The 12,742-nt window shown below is 34.3% G+C and overlaps 1 protein-coding gene across 1 annotated transcript in view; it reads right to left on the reverse strand.

The window, feature by feature from the left end:
• Window positions 1-12,742, reverse strand: part of LOC112050504 (voltage-dependent T-type calcium channel subunit alpha-1G) — a 201,441-nt gene that overhangs the window by 19,977 nt on the left and 168,722 nt on the right. The window contains exons 5-7 of the mRNA XM_052884135.1: window positions 11,906-12,039; window positions 10,838-10,935; window positions 2,649-2,820 (exon numbers count right to left, since the gene is read on the reverse strand). Of these exons, the coding sequence (XP_052740095.1) occupies window positions 2,649-2,820; window positions 10,838-10,935; window positions 11,906-12,039 (404 nt within the window). The remainder of the gene's footprint in view (window positions 1-2,648; window positions 2,821-10,837; window positions 10,936-11,905; window positions 12,040-12,742) is intronic.

Here is a 12,742-nt window from a genome sequence, read left to right on the forward strand (position 1 = left end):
TAACCGGATACTGATTAGTCGCAGAAGAAGGCATAACGACTTTACTACGGCGAACACACTACTATTTCATTGCTTTACAGGAATATTGAAGGATTTATTCTTTTTTTGTAATTCAATATTGAGAAATCGAAAAACTACTATTACCGCGTTGCATAGGATCTCGAAAGTTCACCTTATTTGAACAGAAATCTGTAGAATCTTTAATCTGTGTACGAGTATGTATATACAACTCTTCAACATGTGCATGTGGTTATATTGGTGATTAAATTAGATAAAATTATAAGCTCACAATATCCAGCTAACAGATAGGGCTTATCTTATTTTCAATATGTTATATTGCGTCACATTTTACACCACGTATGTGGAAATAAATTAAACTATTCAGTGTTATGTACGACTTTTTGTTTGTGGAACATGTTTTGTATAACAGTACATTTGAATGGATATTAGAACTACGTGTATCATGACTTATCTAACTGTTATAATAGCCTCAAATCTTCATGCTTTGAACTGACTTATGTATGACGGAATGCAATATTAACGTGTAAAGTAAGCTTGTATTGGACATGCACATCATTGGTATCAGTGAGCGAGAGTTAGTATTAATAAATACTGTTAAATAACGGAGCAGCCCTGTGTGTGCTCTTTGTGTAAGCGTTAAATATTGCATGCAGTCAAAATTAGCAATGGGACGTGCCTCGACAACCCTTTAAGTTTCTCCAGCGTAGCAAAAGTTGAACGTAAGCTCAGAGGAAACGCGCCAACGGAAGAATATAATTGCCGTTAAAACAGCCTTTTTGATGCTAGCTCAACAACTCAATAGTATTAAAAATAATAGCTCAGCATTATGAAGTCACAACGTCAACGTTCAACAAATGCGTCCACTATAGAAACGTTAGTATAGTATGAAGGGGCTGCAAAGATGGCTCATGACCCTCAATTGTAACGTAACGTAATGTAACATTTACAAGGAACATGTAACGTTACAGAAACTGTTGATGTAATTTACGACTCTTACGCAAAAATATTAATTGATTTAAGGAGATGATCCATTTCAGGTCCACTTTTGTACCCCATATCATCAAAATTTAAAAAATACAATGATTTTATTAAAATCTAAATAAGTGAATAAATATAACTAAACAAAAAGAAAGAAATAAAATTAAAACCCAAGTTTTTGAGTTATATCAAGATGGCGCCCTTAAAGCAACTATGACATGATAATTGACAGCAAACGTCAAATCGACTACTTCAATGAAAACCTTATCAATCCTCCATTATTACCAGTAATAGTGTTGCATTTTTTGGGAGAGAATGAATATTATATCGAAATAATTAAAGTAAATTCGTAAATTTGTATAGTCAAAAATTAGTTAAAAAAAATATCTTCTTTTATTTCCACCAGGGTACAATGACTGAACCTGGGCTCCATACAATTTTGGACCATCTTCTTAAATAAAATTTAAAGCGATTTAAAATACTGGATTTAATTCCCAATGTGATTTGATTATTATTTGAGAATTTTCTAATGACATTGTAGTTATTTAAAAGGAAAATTGGAATACTTGTGATGTTTAGACATGGCGAGTTGAACAAATGTTTAAAGATAGCGAACTAAATGTAGACTACAATCTTGTCGGACAAGTTTCAGGGGGAATATTTGTTTCCAATCCATCTTCCAGACTTGAAAATAACTTTTCAGGGTTCGTTAAATTCATAATTTTGTCTGATTTGCCATGAATATACATACACAAAGTTTTAATATATTTTGTTCCTGGGCTAAATACGTTAGCTACAATTAAAGTAGCTTCAGCAACGTAACACTTTCGTAGCGTATATTACGATGACGTCACAATTTGGTCACGGGCCACAAAGACGAGCGATCTGGGAGTAATGATACAAAATAAACAGTCATTTCACTGCTATCTTATCCAAGGTAGGAGAAAATTTCGTACTATATAATATCATTGTGCCATATTCGAAGACTAAGTAAAAATATGAACCTTCTGCTATCAAACAAGTTAAACATTCATAATAGAAGAATAATAATATTATGAATCTAAGTTTAAATGGTCTGGATAGCATGTCGAACGCTTTATAGTTGCATAAGTTTGGGAAAATGTTTTATATGGCTATCTTATTTTTTTAAATAGGTACCTCACACCAACGTAATTAGTGCCTTTACAATACCATTTTGTAGTAATTTATCAATTCTATTTTTATTATTTTTATTAATATTAGTTCGTACAGTACTAACGACTTCAGTAGGCATAAAAATATATATCTTACTCAATTCATTCGTAGGTCGATATCCGATCAGATTTTTTGGTATACAAACAACACCTAACACTAAAGTTATTGATGTCAAAATTAAATAATTTATTTTCAATGGTTGCTATATTACTATAAGTATTAAAAACGTATTGGATTTATCAGATATTTATTTATAGTACAAACAAATTAAATCTTATTTTTTACTTTTGATTGAGTTGTTCAAAATGTGCTTCCAGCATTATAATAATATATTATATAGTTAAACGCAATAGCAAACACAGCCAAACGTTCGACATCAAACCATTCAAACTTAACAATACGTTATTTGTTACGTGAAAGCTTAAATAAACAAATCGTGCAAACTTAGAACTCACTTGGGTCGTAATACATTTGGTGGTAGCACCAGTTCACACCGCTGCCTCAGTATACCTTCCCACAGCTGGACGCCCACGATGCCGAATATGAAGAAGACGAAGAAACACAGCAGCAAGACGTTGCCCAGCATTGGCAGAGTATCCAGGAGTAGCATCACGAGGATACGCATGCCTGTTAAAGAAACGTAGTTATCATCGTTATCATCCCCACCATCATCATTATCACCATCGTAATCATCACCATCATCACCATCGTTATAACTATCATTATCATCATCATCATCATCATCATCATCAACATCATTACCAGCGAATTGTTTCAAAGTATAAAGACCTATCCTTTACCGAGGGTAGAATATTCGTTAATAATATTATGAGTTCAGACAAAATCAAATTTGATATATTTATATTTGATTCCAAAGCATATAGGCGAATAATAGGACCAACGAGGTACTTAAATAGATTAATGTATTCAAAATTTCTTTAATTTAAGTATTTTTTCGTTAACTTGATGAAAAGTAGCGTTAATGAAGTGGGTTAAAAAAGGTAGCTTTTCTTTACATATTTGAGCCGTTTGCGGTCGAAACACTAGGACCATGGGGTCCGAGTACTCGCTTTCTTTTTGAAGAAATTGCAAAGCGCTTAATTGACGCCTCCCGTGACCAGAAGGCTAGCCTATATTTAGGCCAGATAATTTGTATTGCCATACAACGTCTATAGCCTTCTTTCTGGGCTCACTTTACCAATGAACATCGATTCGGACGAATTCTACGACACCAGAGTCTTTAGATATAGTTTAAATTTAGTATATTTCCCTTTTTATTTATAAAATGTTATGTAGGCTGTAGGTAGTTAACATATAATAGGAGTTTTAAATTATTGTAAAATTATAATAAAAAAATATTAGTTTTTCTCGTTTTCAATATGAAACTATGCACTGAACATAAAGCACTAAAGCAACGCTCTTTTTAAATCTATCTTTAAATCACTTATCATCAGTCATCAGCGCTAATCTCAGGAACTACTGGTTCGATTTGAAAAATTCTTTCAGTGTTAGATAGCCCAATTATTGAGGAAGGCTATAGGCTATATATTATCCCCGTATTCTTACGGGAACGGGAACTACGCGGGTGAAACCGCGCGGCGTCAGCTAGTTAATAATAAGAATTGGCCTTGCTCCGCTAAGCAAGACTTTTTTTTAATTTTTCGAAAATCCTTGTGTATCCCCGTGTGGGCATCATAGTATACACCTACTTAGGAAACTGAGTGGGAACTGAAGCACAGTGTATAATTTAGTATGCAATTACGTTGTTGTTGTAAATGTAGGAAGGATTTACTCTGCCTTTGTGGTCGGCTAGATTGTGGCAAATTGTTCGACGTGGCGGAAATAAGGGTTGGAAAACATTTAGTATTTATAATACATACAGGTTGTCCCGTAAATAGAACATCATAGGTATACAGGAGATATTAAAAAATGAATTAAGTAAATTTTTCATCATCATCATCATCATCATCATCATCATCATCATCACCATCACCATCATCATCATCATCATCATCATCATCATCATCATCATCATCATCATCATCATCATCATCATCATCACCATCACCATCATCATCATCATCATAATCATCATCATCATCATAATCATATCAGCCGATGGACGTCCACTGCAGGACATAGGCCTTTTGTAGGGACTTCCAAACATGAGGATCCTCAGCTGCATCTACCCTACCACAGTGTTGGTAGACCCCCCACCATGAATTCCGCCAGTTGGCCGGATAAAATAGGCAGGCAATTAATAAATACCTTGACTTTTTACAAGCATGATGAGATAATCGGACCGTTGTTTCATAATTAGATGAGGTTATTTGCGGGCAGGTGTAGCATCAAGCTCAATTCAATTATGTTCAATTAATTTGTTCCCATCTAAGCGTGAGAGAGGTTCGCTGGTACGTGAAGTATCTAAATAGATTTTATACTATATTAGATATTTCATTCATTTCGCTTCGTTGATTATAATATGGCGATGATCTCTCAGGTGCGATAGTTCGTACTGTAGCAGTCTTTCTTGTCTTGTATTTCATTCCGAGGTCTAATTGTATGAGATTATATTTTCAAAATGTACCGTTAGGCGTCTGACGTTCCGATACGATTATGTTAGAGGGAAACTGTACGAGTACTTTAAAGAATTACTGTTGTAAGTCAGACCTTACCACGAGATCGATGTATGCCACGTGATGACAAGATTGAATTTGCGAGCGGGTCACGCGGTCAGTGGTCACGTGGTTTGCAGGAGATTTTTTAAAAGTTTAGTATGGTCGTTTTTTGCTGAGCGAGTTACAACGTGCCTTTTTCTCAAATGCCAACCATTTTAAGTACAAAATAGTAAGACTTCATTTGCGGACGTATCACATTGCGGGAGGGTTTCTTTTGATAAATGGTTTTATAATGTTCGTTTAGCAATCGTCTTTTGTTAGTAGGATTGTATTATGATAATTATGTATATAATACAGAGCAGCTAATGTAACATATCTGTTTAAGTAAAGCAAGATTAAACTACAACTTTTATTTACTTTGATGTTTACTCACAACCATTTTTAATTGCAAACTTTCTCCAACGTACCCTTAATGTAAGAACAAAGAAAAACAGAATACGCAAGGTAAACTAAATTATGAAAATAAATCAGTGTTTGCAGTAACTACGGCCACCGTGCGACGTGTGTCTAAGCAACATGCGGCAAGATTTAATTTGCGGGCGGGTCACACGGTCACGTTGTTTGCGGGAGGTTTTGTCAAAGTTTAGCAAGCGTCTTTTGCTGATCGAGCTATAAGATACCTACCTTGTAAAAGCCAACTACTTTTAAAGAATGAATTGTGTAATACAGATCACATAATGTGAGCTGTGTTAAAGTGTAGCAAGATTTAACAACGACTTTTATTTAACCTGCTGACGAGTCACTTTCATAAAACCAACCAATTTTAAGTACAAACTTACTTAATAAAGAAAATCAGTATACTTACGTAAGGTAAAATAAATTACGAAAATAAATCAGTGTTTGCAGAAATTGCGGCAATAGTGCGACGTGTGTATAAGCAACATGTGGCAAGATATAATTTGTGGGTGGCTCACACAGTCACGTTGTTTGCGGGAGGTTTTGTCAAAGGATAGCGAGCGTTTTTTGTAGGGAGTAGTTGTGTCCAAAAAACAACTATTTTTAAGTGTAATTAAGTAAGTACATATTGCAGAGCAGCTAATGTAAGATGTGTCTAAGTTAAGTAGCAAGATTTAACAACGAATTGCATTTAAACTCCTGTCTAGTTACAACATTGTCGTACTTTCCGAACTCAATAATATTTAAATGCACACTCTGTGTTATGTATCTACTCTTAATGTAAGAACAAAGAAAAACAGTATACGCAAGGTAAACTAAATTACGAAAATAAATCAGTGTTTGCAGTAACTACGGCCACCGTGCGACGTGTGTCTAAGCAACATGTGGCAAGATTTAATTTGCGGGCGGGTCACACGGTCACGTTGTTTGCGGGAGGTTTTGTCAAAGTTTAGCGAGCGTCTTTTGTTGGAGCCTAACAAGCGGGCGAGCGGCCTGCTAACGTGATTTATATAATTTAATTCCTTTTGCCTTCGGGTAGTTTCTGTCCCGGTCTTTGTGCTGTCGTTTTGATAAACTTCTTGACCTTTATTTTTGCTCGTGTTTAATACAGTCCGTAAAGTTTTGTGGATAAATTTTGCATTGCTTTAAACAAACAATCGTATTTAAGATCGCAAAGTTTATCGGTTTATGAACACGCTAAAGAATAAAATCGTCAGAAATGTGGAAGCGATTAAAATATTTAAAGATAAACTAACGTTGTTTAAGAAAGATATGATTGTGGTACCCGCAAATCAGTCAGTTTCTTTAGTAGGTATTAGTATGTAAGATTTGAATTATGATATTATTTTAATACAATTTTTACAGTGACTTCTAACCTAAAATACCCATATAAGTACGAAGGTACAACCAGGGACGTTATTTTAAAATAAATATCTCATGTTTCAAAAACATCTTCTTACCAAATATATTTTTGTATTTAAAAGGTTGAATAATGCATTTTGTTTAATTAATTTACGTAATAGTGTGTAAAGTTAGCATAAAGCCTGATAGAGTCGACAATGTAACAAGTAACAACGGAGTAACTAATGTAGGTGTAACTGCGTCGGGATCTAATTTGCGGTCGGCTCTATTTGCCTTGTGAGTTCCACACGGGTTTATACTAAACTTTTGCTGACATCTTTATTTTGTTATAAATGAGCTGAAATTTTAAAAGTTCTATCCACATGACTAGTCTGTAACCAACAGCAAATATTAGAAGTTGAGAGCTATGTTTTCATGTTTTTATAACTCAAAGAATGGATTTATAAAAGCAAAGTTAATGTTAATCTAAATAATATTAACCATTCATAAAATTTAAGAGTGCTCTAGGCAAACTTACTTCTTGTTTTTATTACTCAAGTAGAATATAGCTAAAAAGTTCCATGCATGTAAAAAAAATCCTTAGAAGTTCTTACTGAAATTTTAATCTCAGCTTTAGAAACTTAGCGTTAGACAAATAAAAAATCATTTTAGGTACGTCTTTATCAGTGTGCTTAATGTATGCTAAATCACAGCTTTCTTGTACTTTTTTCCACCGATTTGATTCAGACGAACATAGTGAAATTATAAAGAGCAAGAAAAAAATCGTTTGTCTCTAAAGTCGGTTTACTGACGATAGTTGAACGTGACAACGTCAAAATACTGATGGAATGGTTGCATTTTTTAAAAGAAGATGTTAGTGTTTCTAAAAGACTGCTTAATAATCTTCATAGACCAGAATATACTTTATTTCTTGTAAAAAAGTTGGCAACCCTAGAGCGAGGGAACGACGCATGACGTCAACTTTTTTCAAGTTTTTTGCAGCTGCTCCATCGAATTAAAAGAAATCACGTCAAAAACATAACATGTTGGCTTAGGAATCCTAAAAAGTTAGCGAAATTACCACAGAACAGAACGCTAAAAGCCGTGGCCCGCGTACACCCGGGTCTGCGGAACAACGCAAGCGTATCCGCGCGTTTACTAGCAGTCTTGTTTTGTTCTGTGACAAAAGGAATAAATAATATTCAACTCTAAAGTAAAGGTGACATATTTCATTTTTCACTAAATATTAAACAGCCATTTAGGCCACGCCCCTGGGTACGCTGGTTTCAATACAAAGAATTGACACTTTATAAATCTAGTTACCTCTTATATCTGTGGAAATTACAGACGTATCGTAACTATAAAATTGTCTGACTTGGTCAGAGTGCTTTAGTAGTCTTTAGCTCTTTGGCTAAAGTATAAATCAGTGTTAGAACAAAGTGCTACGTATGTCCAAGCAACTTGGGGCACGTTTAATTTGCGGGCAGTTCGTGCTACCCCTTTGTTTGCGAGCCCCAGATGGGGCCGCGTGAAACTTTTGCTTGCATCTCTTGTTTGAGTTTGACTAGTATATCGTGGTCATTTACTATTTCACTGCTGGTCTATTTATGCAATGAGACATTCACGGTCAGAGGGCCCAGTGGCAGTTTGATACTGTTACTGTCACGTAACGTAAACGCGAATTTCTAAGGAATTGAAACAGCGCCATCTAGTGGCACTACTGCACAACTGTTTCAATTCCATATAAATTTGCGTAAACGTCAACGTGATAGTAACAGTATGAAAATATTGAAAACTCCCACTAGGCACACAGTTCGTTGTTTTGAATCTTGAGTGTTCTGTTATTTTTTTTTTACAATTTAGCCCTTGACTACAATCTCAATCTCACCTGATGGTAAGTGATGATGCAGTCTAAGATGGAAGCGGGCTAACATGTTAGGAGGAGGAAGAAAATCCACACTCCTTTCGGTTTCCACACGACATCGTACCGGAACGCTAAATTGCTGATTTTGGAGACGGCGGCCATAGTAATATTGAGTCAAGCGTACTCGTACGTAATAAATGCTGCAGTAGAAAACAGACATAACAAAAAAAATAAAAACAATGTGTCTATAGTACAACCACCACAATAAAACGAGAGATAGTCGACCAGACCATACTAATGTTATAAAAGGTGAAAGTTGAGCAAAGTAGTACCTATTCGTAGGTGCCTAATACACTGGCGCTCCCTCTAGATGATAATGCTTAATTCTTTTGGGTCAATTAAGCGCCAGCTCTTGGTTCACCTAACTTATGGATGAATGAAAGAAAAAATGACTAAAATAAAGTATATTTAAAACGAATAAAAACATAATAGTCAGCGATCCTGATGAAATAAAAATTTCTGAGGACTTTGTAGGACATTATGGCTGTTAAGTTGTATAACTATTAATTAATCAACAGTAAAAAACATCTGGTTAGTTACAACTTTTACCCTCCTCTCAACTTGTATCAATAACGAGGTTATTAAAATTTGTTATTAACCAACTGATTTTTTACTGTTGCTTAATTAATAGTTATAAAATTTAACAGCCATAATGTCCTACAAATTGCGTGGCACATTATCTCATTCTGACGCCCAAAAAATTTCATTTCCTTGTAACTCAGTTAGCTACCAAAATCAAGAATTTCCGTAAATAAAAAAGTTGATCGTCTCATCGAGATGAAGCTGCTCACGAAAAATTAACTTGATAGTAATCAGTTGTAAAAAAAATTCTACGGATCCCTGACTATAACCGTCTTTGTGACAGGTAAAATGCAAATTTCCCTACAGAACGAGTTCGTTTCAATACTCCGCGAGTATCCGCTCACTTGTTGCTCATCGATCGGCGCTCCACGCTCTGAATTTTTGTTCACGGCTAATTTCTGTAAGTGCCTCGGCAAGGATTTTCTTTAAAGCTGAAATTGGATGGGTGACGATAACTTTGTTTGCTGCGGCTTCCCGCCCATGGTGGGTGGTAATGGCTTTTGTTATTGGATAATGTGAATGCAAGTCTTGGGCGTGGACATCCTTTGTGTCGTTTCGTACTATATTGTGCAAAATTTCCAGAATATTGTGCAAAATCTCCACAATATTGTGCAAAATCTCTACAATATACGTTTATAGATCAGATGTGATGGTTATTAAAATATTTTCATTTTATATATTTTGAATATTTTATAATAGCAGTTGTATGTCTGTCTTAACAATTATAAAACCTGTATAATATTGAAGATACTGTTACATTTAGCAATAAGTATTTAATAAAATAGGGGATTTATCTAATTTTCATACATTCAAGTTGCTTCAAATATAACTCTCCATTAGAACAGGGCAGTTCATTACAAACTCCATATACAAGACAAACAATGTCTCTTTGTTAGAAATTGTGAAACTGTAGAGCTCATTCTAAACATGAACTTTGTTGAGATTTATTAAGGTACACCCTTATATTTATCTACACAAAATCGCTGCAAAAATCAGTTAACACCAACCGACTCCTACATTTACACCCTGTGGCGTTAAAGCCAGAAGTATCTGTAAAATAATCCATCGTACGGCCCGGTTTTATACGGATTGGGTGTTGGGTTTTAGGTCTATATCGGTTCGGTTTAAAGTATATTGTCATAGTCGCGCAGATACTATTTTTCAACTGAAAACTACGATATCCGTGTAAACTAAATTCATTCCCAAGACATTCTAATTCTTTCACCGCAAATTGAAAAAAACTATACTAATATATAAAGCTGAAGAGTTTGTTTGTTTGATTGAACGCGCTTATCTCAGGAACTACTGGTCCAAAGGCGGTGAATCCCATAAAAAAAATCAAACATCACGTGTCTCCTTGACATCCGAATAAAAAATTACATAAATTAATATAAATTTTTTAAAAAAATAATAAATAAATTTTAAATTTAAAAAAATTAATATAATAATCAATAATTATGATAATTACCAATAAAAAATATCTTATTTATTTAGTTTATGTGAACAAATTTAAAATATTTAAAAACATAAGACGCCATTTTTTATGAATAATATTGAAAGAAGCTTGCGATGCGACGCTTCGTTTCGTACCGACTCGAGAATGTATTAGTTTTTGAATTTTGTATTTGTAGCGGCTACGACACCGTAGTGTTCCGTATGGTCTATCTGCCTATTAATCTTAATCTGTGGATAAAATAAATCGTATACAAAATAATATACTTACTCGGTATCCTGTTGATAGCCCGCAAAGGTCTGAGCACCCGAATCGTTCTTATAGCCGATAAATTTATATTTTCCACGTTCAAAGCGTATTCTAGTGCCCTGAAAATTTTATGAGGTTTAATGATGGTACATAAATCTTGTAGATTACGATAAGAGGCTGCCTCGTAGAGATCATACTGTGGTAAATTAGGGCGATATATTGTCGTAATTCTTTTGAGTTACTGCGTTTATCTTTTTACCCCATTTATTTTACCCTAATACTTTTTCTAACCTTTGTTGCTTCAATTTTACTTGTCAATAACACAATACAAATCGTTAATAACAAAATACAAATTTAAATTAAATAATTAACTATTTTTCAATTGTTATTATATTTTAATAACTACTCGTAGCTTTACGGCTCAGGGTTCAATCAAAATGTTAATTTAAAAATTACGTGTTATGCAGTTAAAGACAATGCAATAATGTTTTAAATATATACAAGCTCTCCTGTAAATAATGGATCAAACGCAAGAAGGCGAGATTTTTAAGATCTGATTTTTGTTAAGTATTACAAATTGAAATACCATTATAATATGCTTTTTTCACAATATATTATGTTAAAATGGTCACTTTTAATTACAGCTACATCAATGAAAAATCTGTTTCTAGACAGAAAATTAAAAAAAAAAACAATATGGATTATTTCAAAAGTAACTAAATCAGTTTTAAATAATTAGGTGGCGTATCTCCTACTTGCGTTTAATCTATTATTATTTACGGGACATCCTGTATATAAATAATTTTAACACGTTCGCTGCGGCCTGATTTTTCTGTACTTTCCTCTGGTGCGGTACGAGGTTTTTTGACCTCGTACTAAAACTGTTTAGTGCGGTACGAGGTCCATCGACCCCGTAACACGAAACCGCTAGACGTACGAGGTCAATTGACCTTGTACCGCAGCGAACGTGTTACTTGGCATAATATGTATGATTGATCTCAAGTTCACATCCTTCCCTTCATATTGAATCAATATAGCAACATAGCGCCCAGTCAATATAATTTAGATGAACAATAATTACTCACTTACCCAGCCATAACAATAAAAAAGTCCAGTCTGTTCCACGAGTCAGCAAGATACGTGCCGTGGCCGTATATTCCCATGGCGACCATTTTTATCGTCATCTCCAAGGTGAAAAATGCGAATATTATGTCGTCGAATACCTGCACAAAAATAAAAGTTCAAACGTGGATTAAATGAGAATGGCGAGGTTGCATGTATTTTGGGACTAGCAGGTAGAAGTAGCGTTCATAATGGAAACCCATTAATAGTTGTCAATCGTAACTAAACTAAGGAAAAAGCAAATGGTAACCAATCTTGAAAAGCAGGCAGAAAAAGATATACCTTAAAATTAGAAGGTACCCTATCTATGCATACGAATAAATGTGAATTTTATACTGAAAAACACCGCCGCTGACACACAACTGCGTGATTGCTTTATAAATACGACAAGGTGTTTCGGTATCAGGCAACAAGTAGAACAATTTTTCTATGCTAAGTATAGACGTAATCTTGATTCCCGTTCTGTAAAATTTCAATATTTTTTTTACAAGCATCTTATAAAGTAATAATTTTAATTAATACAAATGTATGAGTGTACGACACTTCTGGGTGTGACTTCCACTTTCGCCATCCTCCTTTATTACACTATAGACTCTTCTGAAATGGCTTAGTCCTTTATGTTATTTGTTGATAATTTATTTGTAAAGAGGAGGAAAATTTATATTATTAAAAATAATATTTAAAAATGATTATGTAATCAATCATTTTCAAATATTATTTTTAATCCTACTAATCCTATAAACGCGAAGTTTGTATGGATGTTTGTTACTCTTTAACACCGCAACTACTGCACCGATTTGGCTG

This window comes from Bicyclus anynana, chromosome 11, assembly GCF_947172395.1.
Source record: "Bicyclus anynana chromosome 11, ilBicAnyn1.1, whole genome shotgun sequence".
Classification (NCBI taxonomy): Eukaryota; Metazoa; Arthropoda; class Insecta; order Lepidoptera; family Nymphalidae; genus Bicyclus; species Bicyclus anynana.